Genomic DNA, 20,352 nt, shown 5'->3' with positions numbered 1-20,352 from the left:
GTGTGTGTGTGTGTGCACGTATGTGTGTATGCCTGGCTTTGTTTAATCCTCACAGCCAGCTGATGAAAGAGGGGCTCTTATTATCCCTATCATACAGATAGGGACAGTGAGATTTACAGAGGCTGCCCTGCTTGCCCAGAGCCCAGGGACAGAGGCAGACATCAAGCCCCGTGACCTGGCCCTTGAGCCCGTTCCTCTGAATGGTGCTGACGGCACAGGCACCCAGCCCCGTGCTTCCACCCTGCAGGATGCACCAGTCGCCAGCAAGTAGGAAGGGCTTGTTGGAATGCAGATTCCTAGGCCCCCACCCGAGGAACTTCTGCTTGGCAGCTCTGTGTGAGGCCCAAGAATCTGCATTTTTGACTCCCCTGTGATTCTGATAAGGACTTTGGCCCACTTTAAGAAGCTTAGAGATGGGCCCGTGGGCAGGAGTGTACCGACCCTGTTTGTATACTCTGAGGGGTGCAACGTTAGGGTAGGGCTTTGCACCGAGGGCACTGCTCTGTTCCCCTGAGGTGGGGGTCCTTGGGGGTGGGGGCTGAGGGCTGAGGGCCAGGATAGGCCGGGGAGGAAAGGGTGCTGCCCTCTTTGCAGGCCTGTTCTGTCTCCCTTCCCATCACCCAGCAGCTGTGTGGTCTTAGACTGGCCTCAGACTCTTTCCTCTCATAGCTTTGCTTCCTCACCAGTAAAATGGGGCCAGCAAACCCAGTTGCCTCAAGCTGGGGGCTGGGCCTGATGCTTTGAGGCTTGGAAGGGCTGAGCTGGCCAGGCTGGAGCAGTGACAGGTTCTGGTTCCTGTGGCTGCCGTGGGGGCAGAGCTGGCGAGAGCTGCCTGCGGCTGGCGGGAAGGGAAATGGAAGCCTCTTCTGTTCACCCAGCTTCACCCCACGAGGCTAGCTGGCTTCTTTCCATGCCCCTTCTGGGCCTGCCTTGCCCTTCCCTGTCTCTGGGAAGCTGCCGAGGCTATTTCAGCTTTATTTATTTTCCCATCTCTATATTGGTCTCCAAAGTGGCACTTTGGGTGTCTGGGACACCTGGAGCCTCCCCTGTGGAGGAGGTAACCACAGAACTGTCCAGAAATGACCCTCTGGGTGGTCCTGCCCAGGTCTGGCTGAAGCAGGGGGCTGGCAGCTGGATCCCCAGCCCCCCTTCTCACCTGCTGCTCCCACCCCACCCTCAGGCTGAGCAGAGGCAGTGGCTTTGGGGTGGGACTGAGCTGGAGGTATCTGTGTGGCCCTGATCCCAGGCAGAAGTGCCAAGCGCCAGGAGACTGTTCTTCCTTTTTTTCCTTCCCGAACTCACCTTGATGGGGTCGTGGGAAATTACAGGGGGTTTCTGCTCCTCGGATCTTGTGAGCAGCGCGGGTGGTAGAGTATCACTCTTGCCCCAACTCGCTGGCCTGCGATTGAATCTCACATCTGCTGCCACCAGCTGTGTGACCTTGGGCAAGTTGCTTAACCTCTGTGTATAGTGCCTTTGTCTGAAAAATGGGGATTACCTCTCTCCAGAGGGTGGTGTGAGATAGGAGGATATGTTAAGCATTTCAAGATTCCTGGCATGGAGTCAGCACTCAGTGTTTGCTATTACTACTGTCCCGGAAAGAGAGGAAATGGAACTTGGACATGATGAAGCTGAGAAATACACACGGCAACCTTTTGACCGTGACTTCCAGCCCCGGCCCTTTCCATCAGCTCTCCTCTCCATCTGGGTGTGTCTGATTTGTATTTACTTATTTATTTATTTATTTTGAGACAGAGTCTCTCTCTGTCACCCAAGCTGGAGTGCAGTGGTGCAATCTTGGCTCATTGCAGCCTTGACTTCCCAGACTCAAGCGATTATCTTGCCTCCACCTCCTGAATAGCTGGGACTACAGGCGTGCACCACCACGCTCGGCTAATTTTTGTATTTTTAGTAGAGACAGGGTTTCGCTATGTTGCCTTGGCTGGTTTCAAACTCCTGGTCTCAAGTGATCTGCCCGCCTCAGCCTCCCAAAGTTCCGGGATTACAGGTGTCAGCCACCGCGCCCTGTGTAGAACTAGTTTCTTTTTTGTTAGAAGGGGATGGGTTACAAAGTATATTGGCCCAGCACACGGTAGGCACATAATAGTGGAAATTGTTGGTATTATATTTTGCTCAATAAATGTTGTATTTTTTTAGAGATTTTTATTAATTTTTTTATAGAGATGGAGTCCTACATTGCCCAGGCTGGTCTTGAACTTCTAGGCTCGAGTGATCCACCTGCCTTGGCCTCCCAGACTGCTGAGATTATAGACATGAGCCATTTTGTTTTTAAGTCCAGCCTAATTTTTGTGTTTTTTTTAGATGGAGTTTCACTCTGTTGCCCAGCCTGGAGTACAGTGGCGCCATCTCAGCACACTGCAACTTCTGGCTCCCAGGTTCAAGGAATTCTCCTGCCTCAGCCTCCCAAGTGGCTGGGATTACGCCTACCACACCTGGCTAACTTTTTTTGTATTTTTTTTTTTTTAGTAGAGATGGGGTTTCACCATGTTGGTCAGGCTGGTCATGAACTCCTGACCTCAGGTGATCCACCCGTCTCCGCCTCCCAAAGCGGTGGGATTAGAGGCGTGAGCCACCGTGCCTGGCATAATTTTTAAGTAATGATCCTTCTTATTTTATTGGGCCATCAAGGCAGTTGTTTTCCCAATTATGCTGCTTTGTTTGGAGATTACGTGTCTGCATTCAATTCATTCATCATCCAACAAAAGTTGATTTGCACCTCCTGTCTGCTGGGGTGAGAAGCAGGATAGATCCAGGGAGAATAGCTAAGAACTGACATGACAATTAGTTTCATGGATGGTGGTTGTTTGGGTGTCAGGAGCCTCAGGTGCCAGTCAGTCCTGGCCCTCACACCAGAGTTTCCAAAATGGGAGCCCAGGCATCTCCCAGGAGTGGGGTCCTCTGGCTGAAGCACTGAGTTGCATTCTGGCCTGAGCGACAACTGGGTTGTGACTTTGGGCAGGTCCCTCCCTGCACAGGGACCCCCACAGCACCCCGGCGAGCCATCCTAGACAACAGGGGCAAGCACTCCTGCCAGGGCAAGAAGGGAGCCCTGAAGGAGGGGCTCTGGGCTGGGCCCCCCTCCCTACACCCCTGGCCCCCCACCCTTCACTTCTGCCACCCCTTCCATACCCAAAGGCCTCTCAAAGAGCCTTCCCCATCTTGATTCTCCACGGTCAGGGTCTGAAGGTGCTTAAAAATGGTCACAGACCCCAAATGGGAGGGATTTTAGAGATCAGCTAGCCAGCTGCCTTCAGGGGACCCAGAGAGGGGAAATGACTTGCTTAGAGACACACAGCAAGGTGGTGCTGATCCCAGGCTCCCTCCTTTCTCAGCACCTACCCCTCAGCCCTACCCTCTGTGGGCCTCCTATGTTAGCAGTGAAATGAATGATCCTTCCCCAACAGGGAGGGGGAGGCAGAAGCAGTTCCCGAGCCTGGGAACCAGCTGATGTCATTGCAGCGTCGTCATGGCGATTATTCCCCTGATTAGGGGCCTGACCCTTGGAAAGCCAGGAAGCAGGGGATGGAGTGGGGACTGGCCCTCGTTCAGCACCTCATCGCTGACAGAGCACTTTCACACTAGCCATCCACAATGCACTGCTGCTTTTGAGCCACTGTCTGCATCATGGGTTGGAATGACTGGCATTATGACCCATTTTACAGATGTGGGAACTGAGTCTTGAGATGTGAAGTCGTTGGCCCAAGATCACTCAGAAGTGGGAGAGTGAGCCTGTGTTAGTGCCAGCTCCGCCTGGCTTTGTGCCCATACTTGGTGATAAGAAGCTCCCTCCCCATATTATACCTGATTTCTGTGACAACTCTTTTACAGATGAGGAAACCGAGACCAGGGGCTTGAGATGCAGGGCTTCTGTATCTGGAGCTACATTTCTCTGTCTCTGAGTGCCCTACCTTCCCCAATGCCCACTTCCCAAAGGGCCTCCCACCAAGAGTCACCGTGTTGGCCCAGGGCTTCCCAGAAGAGCTGGTGCTAGGCAGGTTCTGGACTCTTGGGGTAGGTTGGTGCCTCTATCCACTGCATTCACTTCTGATCTGATGGGGACCAGCACATCCAGGCCCTTCTTGTCTGGATCAGAACAGAGAAGGAGAGGGAACCACATGGATGATTGACTGGGGCTTCAGGAGACAAACAAGGACTCTGATCCCTATGGGCATGTGCAGGGGACCTGACAGGTGTGGCCACGGCTGTGTGTGCACGCGCAGTCACTCCAGTCCAAGCGCAGCTCGGTGCTGCCGTTGGATGATTCCCTGCCTGGGAACTGCCCGGGTCTGTGTCCTGGGCTGACCCGTGTCCAGGACAGTGCAGCCCCTGTGGAGGAAATCCAAGCAGCTGGTGGGGTCTGGAACAGATGGCTGCTGAGGTGGACAGTGAAGTCTCTGGAAGCCAAGGAATGGTTTCCTGTTTCATGAGTTTTCTCAGCCTCATTCTGTTCTTCAAAACCCCCAGGGGAGGACAAGCTGTTCCTCATATTTCAATACCTTTCGTGCCAGGGAAGTCCTTTCTGATGTCTGACTTGAGTCTCTCTAGTACTGTGGTGGGGTGGAAGGGTTCTTCCCTGGAGCTTGGAGACCTGCTGAGATGCTGTCTGACTGCGGCTGCTTTCCTCCCCTCCTATGGTGGTGGCCTCTGAAGCCAGCCCGGCAGCCTCCCAGAATCCGTGGGGCCTGTCAAAGGCACATTGATGGAGCCTTCCCTGGGGCTGTCTCACCACCCTCCTTTCTGGGCACCAACTCTGTCCTTTGGCACAGCCATCACTCAGCTGGTTGCTGAAAAGCTCCCCCAGGCGCAGTGGGCAGGGCCACATCCTGGCTAACATGAGGGCTGGGGCCACCCTGGGAGCTCTGGAGAGAACCTTTTTCCTATAAGCTTCCAGACAGGATGGGCTGGGAGTGAGGGGTCAGGAGTCAGGCAGATGAGGGTTTGCACTCTGGTGGTGCCGTTCATTGACCGCTAAGCTCTGTGACCTCAGGCAAGGGACTTTGCCTTTCTGTGGCTCCGTTTCCTGGTCTGTAAATTGGAGCTGTTAATTGCGTGGCTGTATATATGGTGGGATGTGAAGGAGATGGTTCATGTAAGGCCCTGGGCTCTGTGCCCACCACTCAGCACACTGAAGACTTAGTAGTGGCTTCTCATTATGAGTCTAACACCTTTGAGCTGAGGCTTCTGCTTTGAGTTGGGGACTTCTGGTCAGTGTCTTTCTCCTGACTCCCTGTCCCCATCTCCTGTCTGGTTGCTGCCTCAGAGGGGCCCCAGGCCGAGGCCCTTTCGGCTCCTGGCCCGACTCCAATCCCTCTTCCTCCCCTCCTGCAGGTGCGCTACAAGGAGGAGTTTGAGAAGAACAAGGGCAAAGGCTTCAGCGTGGTGGCAGACACGCCCGAGCTCCAGAGAATCAAGAAGACCCAGGACCAGATCAGTAACGTGAGCTCCCGCCCCACCCTGCGGCATCCCTGCTGCCCTCTGATTGGCCCTTCCCTGGCAGCCTGGCAGATGTGAATGGAGCCAGTGCCTCCCCCACCCCTGCCCTCTGGGGTGGGCCTGGGGAAGAGCTTGGGGTTCCCAGATGCCTCTTCTCTTTGTGCCCCCAGACCAGCCCACGTAGCATTTTCTCCTTGAAGGGCCTGTATTCTGTGGGGGGTGTGGGGACCTGTGTGGTAAATCAGCCCCCACTCTCTTTGACTGTCGTTCTTTTTTCTGAATATGGTTGGTATTGGTGTAGACTGCACGTCTCATCTTAGCACAAAGGTCAGAACTGGGGGGCGGGGAGCGCCTGGCCTCCCCTGATCTGCGCCTGGGTGCTGACATTGCAGTCATTTCCGCCCTTCCTTGGCCTCCTCCCCCACATCAGCCTGCTCTTCCTTCCTGTGTAAAAACCCCAGCCAGCTTCGCCTGCCAGCGCTGCACCCCCTGGCTCGCACCCCCCACCTCCCTGATGGTCAGTGGCATCTGACTGTGGCAGGGGCGGGTGTGGAGAGTGGGTGGGGGATCAACTGTCCTCAGCATCGTGTGCCCTCCATGGCACCTGTGGTCAGAGAATAGGCCTCGGTTTCCTGCCTGGCAGAGAGCCACAGGCAAGCAGCCTGTGTGGCTTTAGGCAAGTGGGGGCAGGGCACTGCGGTGAGCAGCAACCATGGGGGACCCGCACACAGAACTGCAGGGGCTGCCTGGCCAGCCTGGCCCAGGAGGCCCTGCCAGGGAGGGTTTAGGTGGGCACCTGTCTTCATGTATGGAACAAGAAGGGATCAGTGAGTTGCCCGTTGTCGCTCTGGGCTGAGGAACTGGGGATAGAGATTGTGGGAGTCCTGGCTTTCCAGTGGTCTCCTCAGCACCCACTCCCTGGGCTCCACATCCCTTCCCACCCTCCACCTGGCCACCTCAGCAGGGCGCTCCTTTAAGAGCTTCGCTGGGCCATGCATAGAGTGGGCTGCAGTGGTGGGTCAGGTGGATTTCAGAGGTGCCGGCAGCCCACAAACAGCAGAACCAGCCATACCCAAAACTGGCTTTCAAACTCTGACTTCAGCCTACAATAAAATACACATTGTACGTCTTGACCCATCTAACAGGCATACATTTATGTAGAGGGAAAACAGAATAGAAGCTTTCATGAATGAGTACTTCCTACTTAGAGGGAGTTCAGATCTTTGTTTTTTTTTTTTGAGACAGTCTTGCTCTGTTGCTTAGGCTGGAGTGCAGTGGTGCTCCTCCTCCAGGGTTCAAGTAATTCTCCTGCCTTAGCCTCTCAAGTAAAGTAGCTGAGACTACAGGTGCCTGCCACCACCCCCGGCTAATTTTTGTATTTTTGGTAGAGATGGGGTTTCACCATGTTGGCCAGGCTGGTCTCGAATGCCCGACCTCAGGTGATCTGCCCACCTCGGCCTCCCAAAGCGCTAGGATTACAGGTGTGAGCCACCGTGCCTGGCCACATTCAGATCTTTTCTAAAGATGCTGGTTGCAGGCCCCTATACACCCTCACATAATACAGTCCCTTCGAGGACTGTATTCCCAACACTTTGGGAGACTAAGGTGGAAGGATTGCTTGAGCCCAGGAGTTTGAAACCAGCCTGGGCAATATGGCAAAACTCTGTTTCTACAAAAAACAAAAACTAGCCAGGTGTGATGGCACTGGAGGTTGCAGTGAGCTGAGATTGTGCCACTGCACTCCAGCCTGGCAACAGAGCAAAACAAAACAAAAAGATGCTGGTTACAGACTTACTGTGAATGGGTTTTGCAACTGGATTGTTGACCTGCAGTTTGAAATTGGTGGCCTGAGGAAATGGCATGCTTCCCTTTGGCTAGCAGGGCATGCCTGGGGCGGGCACGCTCATCCTTCTCCCTGCCACAACTGCCAGAGGCCTGTCACGGTTGATTGTTTATATGCCAGGGCCTGGCCTCACACCCTGGAGCTTCCCTTTGGCTTAGACCCTCCAAAGGGTAAGTAAGACCCTTTAGGTCTGTGTCTCAGAGCTCACCACTTGGAAAGTCGGGGAGGGGGAAGATGGTTTTAGATTATGGGGAAAACCCGGAATGGTTCACAGAACTGGAATGTTGGCTCTTCAACCCCTGCGGCTTTTCATGTAAAGGCCCTTGTCTTTTATCAGTGACACTTGCTCCTAGTCTGCAGCCCCAGCCCCCTGGCCATTCACTCATTGCTTCACCCTGTGGGTTTTGGAGGAGGGAGACGAGCCCAGTCATCCCTGCTTCCCTTTCTGGAAGGCTTCCAGAACACTCCACACTCAGCCTAAGCCACCTCCTCTTTTTCCCTCCCCGTTATTAGAGGTGTTAATATCCTAGTGACAAAACTCACCACCCTGGCCAAGCCATCCACACCTCAGGAGATAACCATCTTTTACCCTGCAGTTAGCTGATGGTCCTCTGCAGGAGCTGGGGGAAGGGATTGAGGCCGACCTGGTAGCTGCTTTTGCAGCTTTAGCAGAGACCTGTGGGGTGTGACTGCAAAGCCTGGAGACTCTTGGTTTTAATGAAAGCAATTACAGTCTGTCCGATACGGGCCTCCAGACAGCTGTAGCACAGTCACCTGTAGGGTTGACTGAAAATGCAGACTCACAGGCCTTCTCCCCTGGCTGTCAGAATCAGCGTCTCTGGGAGTGGGTCCCAGGAATCACCATGTTAAACACATTCCCTGGGTTTCTGTGGTGCTCTCTGAAGTTTGAGAGCCACCACCTAAAAAGTCTGAAAAAGCTTCAACCCCTAAGTCAGAGGGTGCCAGATCAGGCTGTGCCTTAGAACCCTGGGGAGCTGTATTTTCATTTTTTATTTTTATTTATTTAATTTTTTTGAGACGGAGTCTCGCTCTGTCATCCAGCCTGGAGTGAGTGCAGTGGTGCGATCTCGGCTCACTGGGTTCATGCCATTCTCTTGCCTCAGCCTCCTAAGTAGCTGGGACTACAGGCGTCTGCCACCACGCCCGGCTAATTTTGTTTTTGTATTTTTAGTAGAGATGGGGTTTCACCATGTTAGGATGGTTTCTTTTTTTTTTTTTTTTTGAGATGGAGTCTCGCTGTGTGGCCCAGGCTGGAGTGCAGTGGCCGGATCTCAGCTCACTGCAAGCTCCGCCTCCCGGGTTTATGCCATTCTCCTGCCTCAGCCTCCCGAGTAGCTGGGACTACAGGCGCCCGCCACCACGCCTGGCTAGTTTTTTTGTATTTTTTTTAGTAGAGATGGGGTTTCACCATGCTAGCCAGGATGGTTTCGATCTCCTGAGAGGAGATCCATCCGCCTCGGCCTCCCAAAACGCTGGGATTACAGGCGTGAGCCACCGAGCCCGGCCTATTTTTATTTTTGAGATGGGGTTTCGCTCTGTCATCTGGGCTGGAGTGTGGTGGTGTGTTCGTGGCTCAGTGCAGCCTCAACCTTCTGGGCTCAAGCTATCCTCCCACCTCAGCCTCCGAGTAGCTGGGACCACAGGTATGCACACCACCATGCCCAGCTAATTTTTCTTTTTTTTTTTGCAGAGACACTGTCTTGCTATGTTGCCCAGGCTGGTCTCAAACTCCTGGATTGAAGTTATCCTCCCGCCTCAGCCCCCCGGAGTGCTGGGATTATAGGGGTGAGCCACTTCACCTGGCCTCCCAGGGGAGATTTTTTTAAAAAAAATTTTATTAGAGACAGGGTCTCACTACGTTGTCTTAAACTCCTGGACTCAAGCGATCCGCCCACCTCGGCCTCTCCGGGACCACAGGCATGAGCCACCGCGCCTGGCCCAGGGAGCTTTAAACCACGCATAAAACCATTGCTAAGTTTTCCCAACCTCCTGAAGTGTTTTGGGAAAGAGGGTGTTTAGAGCCACACCTTTTGTTTTGTATCCAAAATAGCATTCCTGTTCCTGCATGTAGCTTGTTGCTTTGCTTCCCAGATTAGCACCAAATGAGTCCAGTTATTTTATTTATTTTTTATTTTTATTTATTTGTTTTTTTGAGACAGAGTGTCGCTCTGTCACCCAGGCTGGAGTGCAGTGGCATGATCTCGGCTTACTGCAACCTCTGCCTCCCGGATTGAAGCAATTCTTCTGCCTCAGCCTCCTAAGTAGCTAGGACTACAAGTACACGCCACCACGCCCGGCTAATTTTTAGTAGACACGGGGTTTTGTCATATTGGCCTGACTGGTCTCGAACTCCTGACGTCAGGTGATCTGCCCACCTTAGCCTCCCGAAGTGCTGGGATTACAGGCGTGAGCCACTGCGCCCAGCTGACTCCAGTTATTTCTAAAGGTCAGGCCATCTTGCAAAAGGATGAGAATTTGCTTCCCTGGAGGGATATGCTGCAGACTAGGGCTTTTTACCAGCCAGAGCATTTTAAAAACAAGTGTCTGGTCTCCTCTGGGGTGTCTGCTTTGGATAAGTGCAGTCTGTCTTCAGTGTTGCTAAACGGCGAGACAGTGAGGTAGGAGGAGATGGTAAGGGCCCAGATCCTAGCTTCTGTCATTCTGGGGCCAGGCAGGGTTCTTTGAGCCTCAGTTTCCTCATTTGTAAAAATGGGACAGTAGGCCCTACTTTGACGGGTGGTTGCAAGGAAAATGCCAAGTTCCTGGCATACGATAAATGATGTCACTATTATTATTATCATCATTATTATTTTTGAGACAAGGTTTTGCTCTGTTGCCCAGGCTGGAGTACAGTGGCACGATCATAGGTCACTGCAGCCTCAAACTCTTGGGCACAAGTGGTCCTCTCACCTCAACCTCCTGAGTAGCTGGGACTACAGGCATATACCACCATGCCCAGCTAATTGTTATATTTTTTGTAGAGATAGGGTCTTGCTATGTTGCCCAGGCTGGAGTGTAGTCACGTGATCATAGCTCACTGCAGCCTTGAACTCCTGGGTTTAAGTGAACCCCAGCCTAAGACTCCCAGATTGCCGGGATTACAGGCACACGCCATCACACCCGGTTATGTTGTCAATGTTGTTAATACTCTAAAGGCACACTGGTCTGCTTTCTACACTGTAGCCAGAGAAGGGACATGAAGTGAAGTTTGGCAGAAAAGTTTGGCTATTGTCTAGTACTGAGAAAGTGTGGAGAGGAGGAAAGAGGCTAGTATATTACACATCTATGGTGAGTAGTTGTGTCATCATTAAAGGCATCTAAAGAGTTGCCTTTTGATGGGTCCACGCTATGGGATAAAGGTTACATGTTAGGAATCATGGCCTTTTGTGATGAGCTCTAGCAGTGTTCAAGGATGGGAAACTTTGGTTGCAGCAGTCCCTTTATTGAAGCCTCTTCTTTTATTACTTACATATTGATTTTCTGTATACAATTTTGTGTCCTTAAAACTTTTTTTATGTGTGAAATATGACACATGGTAACATATACAGTAAACACCTGTTTCACCAGGCAGGTATACTATACATTGTATTACCCTACGCCTATCAAGAGCCCAGTGTTCACAGTGTTAAAAATGTAACTCCCATGTAGTGAGTACTTATCATATCTTTAATTATAAGGGAACCAGCTAGAGATTAAAGCTGGGGAATATGAGAGGCAGAGGTAAATGCTAATCTGTGAAAGAAAGTGCTGGGGCCGGGCAAGGTGGCTCATGTCTAAATCCCAGCACTTTGGGAGGCCAAGGCGGGCAGATCACCCAAGGTCCAGAGTTCAAGACCAGCCTGGCCAACATGGTGAAACCCTGTCTCTACTAAAAACACAAAAATTAGCCAGGCGTGGTGGTACACACCTGTAGTCCCAGCTACTTGGGAAGCTGAGGCAGGACAATTGCTTGAACCCAGGAGGCGGAGGTTGCAGTGAGCTGAGATTGCACCACTGCACTCCAGCCTGGGCAACAGAGCAAGACTCTGTCTCAAAAAAAAAAAAAAGAAAAAGAAAGTGCTGGATACAGTTAACTACAGAACTGGTTAAGGGCCTACCATTAGTTACACATTAGTTATTGTCCTACAGGAAAATAAAACCATAAACTTTGAAGATATCTTTGCTGCAGGCAGAAATGCTTTGCATCTCAGTTGGCCAGAAATAATTAGCATTTTATATTTTGTAATGAGCTTCAATCTTTAGAGTCTGGCCCTAATCAATAGCAAATAATCAAACAAAGTTTTGTCCCCAGAGTCAAATAGTCTGAAGGCAGGTTTGTTGGACAATCCTCTAGTTTGATTTTGAAAGCATATATTTTTCATTATAATTTTAATATGTAATTATGTATTCTTAAACACTATAGTTTTGCTTTTCCTGATTTTGAACACAGAGTAATTTTGTGTATCTTGCTTCTCTTGCACACCATTGGGTTTAAAGATTCATCCATATATTTGCGTGTGGTGGTGGTACATTCTTTTTCATTGCTATATAGTATTCCATTGTTTGTTTATACCACGTTTTATTGATTCTGTTGCTGGTGGACATTTGTACTGTTTCTGGTTGCTATGAACATTTTTGTAAATATCTCCTGAGGTCTATGTACGTTGGAACTGCTGCATCTTAGAATGTGTGCTCCTTGGGCCGGGCGTGGTGGCTCATGCCTGTAATCCCAGCACTTTGGGAGGCCGAAGTGGGTGGATCATGACGTCAAGAGATCGAGACCATCTTGGCTAACACGGTGAAACCCCATCACAACTAAAAATACAAAAAATTAGCCAGGCTCGGTGGCGCAATCCCAGGTACTCTGGAGGCTGAGGCAGGGAGAATCACTTGAACCTGGGAGGCAGAGGTTGCAGTGAGCTGAGATTGCACCACTGCACCTAGCCTGGGTGACAGAGTGAGATTCCGTCTCAAAAAAAAAAAAAAAAAGGAAAAAAAAATGTGTGTTCCTTCAAGTTTACCAGATAATAAGGAACTATTTTCCAAGTGGCTGCACTGATTTACCCTCCCACCAGCAGAGATGAGTTTCATCTGCTCCATGTGCTCAGATACGTTCATTTTAGCATTTTGATTGTGTGGAGTGTGATAGCCCATGGTTTTAAATTGCATTTCTGTGATTACTAATGAAGGTGAGTGCAGACTTTTGTTTTAAAAATAAAATATTGGGGATGGTAGGCTCACGCTTATATACTAACAGTCTGGGAGGCTGTGGTGGGAGGATTGCTTGAGGCCAGCAGTTTAAGATTTGCCTGGTCAACATAGCAAGATCCCATCTCTACAAAAAAAGAAAGAAAATTAGCCATGCCTGGTGGCATCCACCTGTAGTCCCAGCTACTGGAGCGGCTGAGGTGGTAAGATTGCTTGAGCCCAGGAGTTTGAGGCTACGGTGAGCTATGATCGTACCACCACACTCCAGCCTGGGTGACAGAGCGAGACCCTGTCTCTAAAGAATAAATAAATAAAATAAAATATTGTGAGTCTCTAATGGGGAGCAGTGTTGCATGGTGGTTGAGAACTGAGGCTCTGATGTTTGAACTGGATTCTGACTTAGCCCACCGTTTGCCCACATCTTGAGCCTTGGTTTCCCCATCTGTAAAATGGCGATAATTCTTGGACTGGCTGAGAAAAGGAAACGAGGTCAGGCGCGGTGGCTCAGGCCTGTAATCCCAGCACTTTGGCAGGCTGAGGCAGGCAGATTATTTGAGGCCAGGAGTTTGAGACCAGCCTGACCAACATGGCAAACCCCTGCCTCCACTAAAAATAGAAAAAAATAGCTGGGCATGGTGGTGCGCCCCTGTAATCTCAGCTGCTTGGGAGACTGAAGCGGGAGAATTGGTTGAACTTGGGACAAGGTGGAGGCTGCAGTGAGCTGAGATCGCACCACTGCACTCCATCCTGGGCGACAGCAAGACTGTCAAGAAAGCAAGAAAGAAAGCAAGAAAGCAAGAAGGAAAGAAGGAGGGAAAAAGAAAAGGAGTAATGCATGTAAGGGCACCCAAAAAAAGAGCCTAGCTTGTGAGCTGATGATTCCACCCGGAGCCTGCTGTTCCCTCATTCACCGTGATGTAGAATCATGTGAGGAGCACCGTATGGAGAGTCAGACTTTTATTTTCCACCACAGTTGGGAGAGCGGGGGGTGGGGGTCAGAAAACGGAACATAAGCTAGCAGAGCTTTGTCATGGACCCTAACTTGTCATCCAGGAGTCCCAGCTAGTAGGGTCCTGGCTGAGTCGGGAGGGTCCTTAGGCCCAGACCCCTGAACCCACATGTACTTGGACCTCATGGGACAGGTAGAGTGTGGCCTCTGTCCACAGAGGCCCAGGACAGCTCCCAAGCTGGGACTGTGCTGACATGTCTGGGCTTAGGGCGGTCCTCACTCAGGGCTCTCAGAAGGCCAGAACTTTTCGGAGCTTGGAGCAGGGATCAGCCAGGCCCTTGGAAGCTGGGAAATGTTTCTTTGCCTTTTGAATGTGCTAACATACCCCTCATGTGCCTATTTGCTTAACAAACCAGTAGGTGGGTCAGGAGAGTAATAACGCAATTTCCTCATTTGCTGGGGAGGGGAGGGAGAGGAAGCTGAGGGTTTGGGAATTTTGTCCAGGTGGGTCCAGGCTGGAGGGAGCTGAGCCTCACTTTTTCTGAGCCCATTTAGCCCCTCTGTACCGCCCATCCTGAGTTGCATGCCTGGTGTCCCTCTCTCTCGAGTTAGGGTGACTTTCTGATTATCATTCCTGTTGAGAGTGAAAAGGGGTGCATTGAAGTTAATCCCTGGGCAGCAGACATGAACTGGGACGTGTGGTAACCCTGCTCCACGTCTGTTCTCAGGAAAGGGCCTGTCTAGCTGGGATTTTGTCCTTGTGTCATCAGCCAGCCTTGGCTGTTACTGAGCAATGAAAGCTCTGCCTCGGGAAGTCATTTAATTTCTGAGCCTCATTTTCCTCTTTTGTAAAATGGGAATGCAAGTGTGTGTGTCCGACTCATTTTTTAGGGCGGTGATTGTCAGGGTATGAACAGCTTTGTCGAGCTGTGTGAAGAGCTGTGCAGCTGCAGAGGTTGTTAACATTGATAGCCACCCGGAAAGGGTGTCCTGGGTTCAGGCAGCTATTCCTCCAGCTGTCTGGATCAGCTGGCCATAACTTGAGATACATTTATCTATGTGTAATGACTGTTTGAGAAGCAAGATCGGTTTCCCCAGCCCTTTATGGGAATACCCACGTGTCCATACTTGCTTTCAGCTTAGAGTTTGCTCAGGTTCCTAGAGCTGGTCGGGGTTCCCAGGACTGCCTGGGAGCAGATGGTACCATGGCCTTGTTTACAGATGAGGAAACTGAGACCCAGAGGGGAAAGTGACTCTCCCAAGGTCATGTGAGTAAGCATACGGCTCCCCCAAGGATGACGCATTGGTCTGGCAACAGTGTGGCCCATCATAAGGGACTGAGCCTGTGGGGTCCAGACCTGCTCTCCTCCCAGGGGAAAAGGCTCCCTGTCACCCCATCGCTAATGCAGATAGGGTCACATCCAGGGAAGCTGTCACACATTCATCTGGGCCCCCAACATCAAGGACACCTGTCCCTGCAGGCCCCCTGCTGGCACCTTCGGGGCCCAGGGCAGGTCCCTGTCCAGTCCGTGTCTGCACTCCCCTCCCTGGTCACGTGTTCTCAGGGGCCTGCTCTTTTCCTTAACAGAAAGGAAACAAGGGAAGCTGACCTCTCCCACTTCGGGACACAAGTTGGAAGGCCAGGTGCCTTGTGAGCCTGGAGGCCTCAGGAGGGGTGGCCCCTTCCCTTGTGCCCTCCCCACCACCACCACCAGTGGACAGGGGTCACTAAGAGAGTGGGGCTCAGGAGACTCACCTTCTGTGCTGGGTCTGTGAGAACGTCACCTGGAGTGCCCCTCCCAGTGGGTGTTGGGGTCAGATGGGTTTTCAGCCTGGCCAGGGCTGGCTGCCTCACCTCAGGAACAGGCTTAGCCTGTGCTGCCACGTGGGTGCGGGTCCTTGCTCCGGCCTGAACAGAGGGGGCCGGGAAAGGAGGGGCTGATCCTGACCCAAACCCTTAAGTAAACTGCCCTTTGTGTCCAGACTGGACTCCCTCCAGACTCTGTCCAGGCCCTCGCCACTGCCCTCCCTGTGCCCCCAGCCTGGGCTGCAGGAACTGTCGGCTGTTCAGCCAGCAGGAGCAGCAACAATGCAGGTGTTCCCAGCTGTTAACGTGTAAGCTCTGCCTGGCCATGTGCTTGCTCTTGCCTTTTGTGCACAGCGAGTGCCAAGGGGGAGAGGGGACAGCAGAGCCGGTGTGTGGAGGGGATGCCCAAAAGGGACTGCCCAGGCTAGGACAGCCCTGATGGGACAGGGGTGCTCCCAGAAACAGCAGGCTTTGCCTCTCCTCCTCTTCCCACCCCACTGCTCCCACCCCATTTCCCCAGATCAGGAAAAGCAGGCCAGTGTCCTGGAGAACAGGAAGTGAAGCCGGCTTCCGCCAGGTTCCGGCCAGGGTCTGGAGGAAGTTCCTGCAGGCCTGAGCCGTCTGGGAAGGACCAGTTTCTCTCCTTGTCTTGGTGTCTTGCTTTCTGAGTTTCCCCTAAGGGTGGGGAAGAGTTGTCACTCTCTGTCCCACTTCTGTCCTCCCGGATCCTCAAACCCTGAGCCCTTACACCTTTCTGTGGTTGTTTCTCTCCCCACCAGTTTCCTCTCTGGAAAGTGAAGAGGAGGTCGGGCACTGTGGCTCACGGCTGTAATCCCAGCACTTTGGGAGGCCAAGGTGGGCAGATCACAAGGTTGAGAAGTTCAAGACCAGCCTGGCCAACAGGGTTTTAGTAAAACCCTGTCTCTACTAAAAATACAAAAATTAGCCGGGCGTGGTGGCGGGTGCCTGTAATCCCAGCTACTCAGAAGGCTGAGGCAGGAGAATCACTTGAACCTGGGAGACGGAAGGTGCAGTAAGCTGAGATTGTGCCACTGCACTCCAGCCTGGGTGACAGAGCAAGACTCTGTCTCAAAAAAAAAAAAAAAAAGAAAAGTGAAGAGGATAGAGCCTACCAGGGGTCGTCAAGGTGTGGGACAGCCTGCATGTTCCTATAGGAAAAAAACTCTAGAACTCCTGGTTCTGGTTCTTTTTCATCTCATCTCATCTCATTCATTCATTCATTCATTCGAGATGGACTCACTCTGTCACCCAGGCTGGAGTGCAGTGGCTCGATCTTGGCTCACTGCAATCTCCATCTCCTGGGTTCAAGTGATTCTCATGACTCGGCCTCCTAAGTAGCTGGGATTACAGTTGCCCACCACCACGCCCGACTAAGTTTTGTATTTTTAGTTGAGACAGGGTTTCACTGTGTTGGCCAGGCTGGTCTTGAAACTCCTGACCTCAAGCGATCTGCAGGCCTCGGCCTCCCAAAGTGCTGGGATTAAAGGTGTGAGCCACCGCACCTGGCCATCTCATACTTTTAACATTCATTTTTTGGTGCAAGTTTTACAATATACATTCTATATTTGTCAAGTGATAACTTCTGTGTAACTTATAAAATACACATAATTCAGGAAGGTTGTGCTAAAATACATTTAACCAATAGGAGTATGCCGTCAGAGTATTTTGGCAAACAAGGGTCAGTAAATTTTTTCTGTAAAGGGCTGGGTAGGAGGTATCTCAGGCTTTGTGGCCATATGGCCTCTGTGGCAGCAGCTCAGTTCTGCAGTTCTGCCGGAAAGCAGCCACAGATAAGAGGTAATTGAGTGGGTGTGGCTGTGTTCCAATAAAACTTTATTTCTGGAGGCTGAAATTTGAATTTCAGAGAAATTTCATGTGTCATGAAATATTATTCCTCTTTTGGTTCTTCTTCCCCCCCTCCACCGCCCCCTGCCAAGCATTAAAAAATGTGGAACGCGTTCTTAGCAGCCGGCTGTGGGCTGGATTTGGTCCGTGGACCATAGATTCCCAGCTTCTGCTCTAGACCACCCATTCTCAGACTTGAAGCCTGCTTCAGACTTACCTGGGAAGCTTTTTTACAAAATGCATATTCCAGAACCCCAGCCCTGATTTTGTAGATTCTCTGGAAGGCCCCAGAACCTGCATTCTAACAAGGAGCCCAGTTGAGTCAGACACAGGTAGTCTGGAGACCACTTTTTTTTTTTTTCTTTTTTTTTGAGGTGGAGTCTCACTCTGTTGCCCAGGATGGAGTGCAATGGCGCTATCTCGGCTCACTGCAACCTCTGCCTCCGGGGTTCAAGCAATTCTTGTGCCTCAGCCTCCTGAGTAGCTGGGATCACAGGTGCCTGGCCATGTTGGCCAGCCTGGTCTCAAACTCCTGACCTCGGGTGATCCACCAGTCTCAGCCTCCCAAAGTGGTGGGATTACAGGTGTGAGCCACCATGCCCAGCCTGGAGACCACATTTTAAGAAGCAAAGCTCAAGGGTCCCCAGGATCTTGGTCTGTTCTCTTTTTTTTTTTTTTTTTTGAGACGGAGTCTCGCTCTGTCGCCCAGGCTGGAGTGCAGTGGCGCAATCTCAGCTCACTGCAAGCTCCGCCTCCCGGGTTCACGCCATTCTCCTGCCTCAGCCTCCCGAGTAGCTGGGACTACAGGCGCCCGCCACTGCGCCCGGCTAATTTTTTTCTATTTTTTAGTAGAGACGGGGTTTCACCATGGTCTCGATCTCCTGACCTTGTGATCCGCCCGCCTCGGCCTCCCAAAGTGCTGGGATTACAGGCGTGAGCCACCGCGCCCGGCGGTCTGTTCTCTTAAGCCAGTCCTGAGGCCTGGGGTGTGCAGTGCTGTGGGAGGCCCTGGCATCAGAATAACCGGCTCCTTCACTACCTTCCAGGAGTTTCCATTCAGTTGAGGGGGGACACCACCCACCGACAGCACAGCCCAGTCCCGGGTGCTGTGGAAGCCCTGGGTTCAGCCTGGAGCCAGGGCCAGCGTCCCAAGGATGAGGTGCCGAGATGGACCTTGAAGGATGAGAGAAGGTTGGACCGCCCTTGAGTGGCGAGGGTGGGCTGCCTTCAGGTTGACCTTAATTCCTTCCCTCCCTACCACCATGTGTCCAGATGACCTTGGGCAGGTCCCTTAGCCTCTCTGGATATTGGGATACGACGTTGACTACCTCAGAGGCTTGTGGGGAGGATTCAGTGAGCTGATATGCATGAAGTGTATCAACTAGGGCTGCTGACTGGTATCCCCTTCCCTTGTCTTCCCCCACCACCCCCAACCAGCGGACAGGGTGCTGCTGTGGGAGTGGGCTGGGAGAGTCACTTCTGGCCTTGTCTTAGGGATCTGAGAGCAGGGCATGGGCCCCGTGTCTGGGAGTGCCCTGGTGCCCTTCCTAGTGGGGTTGGGCGTGGTCAGTCTGGCCAGGGCTGGCTCCCTCCCCCATGAATAGGCCCACCTGGAGGTCTTTTCCCATTTGAGGCAATGAGATATGTATGTGAGGCTCTGTAACTCATCTTTTTTTTTTTTTTTTTTAATTTTGAGACAAGAGTCACCCAGGCTGGAGTACAGTGGTATGATCTTGGCTCACTGCAACCTCTGCCTCCTGGGTTCAAGCTATCCTTTTGCCTCAGCCTCCCGAGTAGCTGGGATTACAGGCGCCTGTCACTACACCCAGCTAATTTTTGTATTTTTAGTAGAGACAGGTTTCACCACGTTGGCCAGGCTGGTCTTCAACTCCTGACCTCAAGTGACCCACCCACCTTGGCCTCCCAAAGTTCTGGGATTATAGGTGTGAGCCACTGCGCTCGCCTTACCACCCGCTTTTCTTGTGGTGTATTTTTGCTGCAGGTGCATGCAATACAGGCCTCAAAACCCACCTGATATACGGTTGCCTGGGAATAGGGATCTTGACTTTTCCCCTGTCCCATATGAGCCCGGGGGCGGGTCTGGGCTGGCCCAGGTGGGGCTAGAGCAGCTGGATCCAGGCATGTGAGGTGTGAAGGTATGGGCCTTATGCCTCATGGAGTGGCTGGAGGAAGGAGAGTGGGAGCAAGGGTGCCACAGGGTCAGATTGCCACAGGGCCAGGGTGCCACAGGGTTAGGGTGCCACTGGGCCGGGGTGGCGCAGGATCTGTTTGCCACAGGGTCAGGGCGCCACAAGGTCAGGGTGCTGCAAGCGTGGGGAGTCACCCGTGATTCTCCAGGGTCTGGCTCTTAGGCTGAGATCTGGGAGACCTTGGCAGGCCTGTCTTTGGGAGTCTGGGGCAGCCCCAGAAGGCCATCTGGACAGTTTTCAGACCTGAGAGGAGGAAAGACTGGTGTCCAGAGAAGGTGCCATGGGGGTTGGGAGATGGAGGAAGCCTGGGGCCGATCAGAATCTGAATCTAGCAGGCAACACCGAGGCTGGTGTTCTGGTCCCACTATGGGACTCAGCCTGAAGACGACAAGGTGGATGAACGACCCTTTCTCTCTGACTCAGTTGGCTAAGAGGATTGAGCTGGGGCTGAGGCTCTGGACACAAACGGGCCAGTTTACCCTGAGGTTTCTTTCTGGTAGTGGGGGTGGGGCTTCCTCTGGCTGACCCTGCTTAGGTCTCTGATGGAGGTAGCAGGGTCTCTGGTTCCACCAAACTGGCCAAGTCCTCCGCCACAGCACCCAAGGGGTCTAGGCAGAGTGCAGCTTCCCTCCCCTCCCCGACTTGGCTTGGTGGGCACCTGCCTCCCCTGCCCTCCTGACCTTGATGGCTAATGCAGCCAGCCCCAGGCAGGCACAGTCACAGCCCTCAAACAACATGAGGTCCAACTCAAGACTCCTGGGTGGTGGTGGTCAAGGTGGGGGTCTCTGTAGCCAGTACTGCACTGTGGGGGCAAGAGACCGACTTGCGGGCTTGGAGCCTCACATACCTGCCTAGTGGGGTGTTCCTGAGGGATATGACTTCTTTGGGCCTCTCTGCCCATTTTTGGAACCTGACCCGAGAAGGAGCCCATCTCCAAGACAATGTCCCACCCTCAGGGAGGGTCTGGCAGTTTTTGTCCCTAAAGCCTGGGGTTCTCAGCAGAGCATCATCCTAG

General features: G+C 52.3%; 1 protein-coding gene across 2 annotated transcripts in view; it reads left to right on the top strand.

Moving 5' to 3' along the window:
• Positions 1-20,352, top strand: part of LASP1 (LIM and SH3 protein 1) — a 51,866-nt gene that overhangs the window by 23,224 nt on the left and 8,290 nt on the right. For both annotated transcript variants that reach the window (XM_008012896.3, XM_008012897.3), the window contains exon 4: positions 5,350-5,457. In XM_008012896.3, coding sequence (XP_008011087.1) covers positions 5,350-5,457 — 108 coding nt within the window. The remainder of the gene's footprint in view (positions 1-5,349; positions 5,458-20,352) is intronic.

The sequence above is a fragment of the Chlorocebus sabaeus genome, chromosome 16 (assembly GCF_047675955.1).
Source record: "Chlorocebus sabaeus isolate Y175 chromosome 16, mChlSab1.0.hap1, whole genome shotgun sequence".
NCBI lineage: Eukaryota > Metazoa > Chordata > Mammalia > Primates > Cercopithecidae > Chlorocebus > Chlorocebus sabaeus.
The sequence above is the reverse complement of the archived record's forward strand: the minus strand, read 5'-3'. Positions and strand labels throughout refer to the sequence as shown.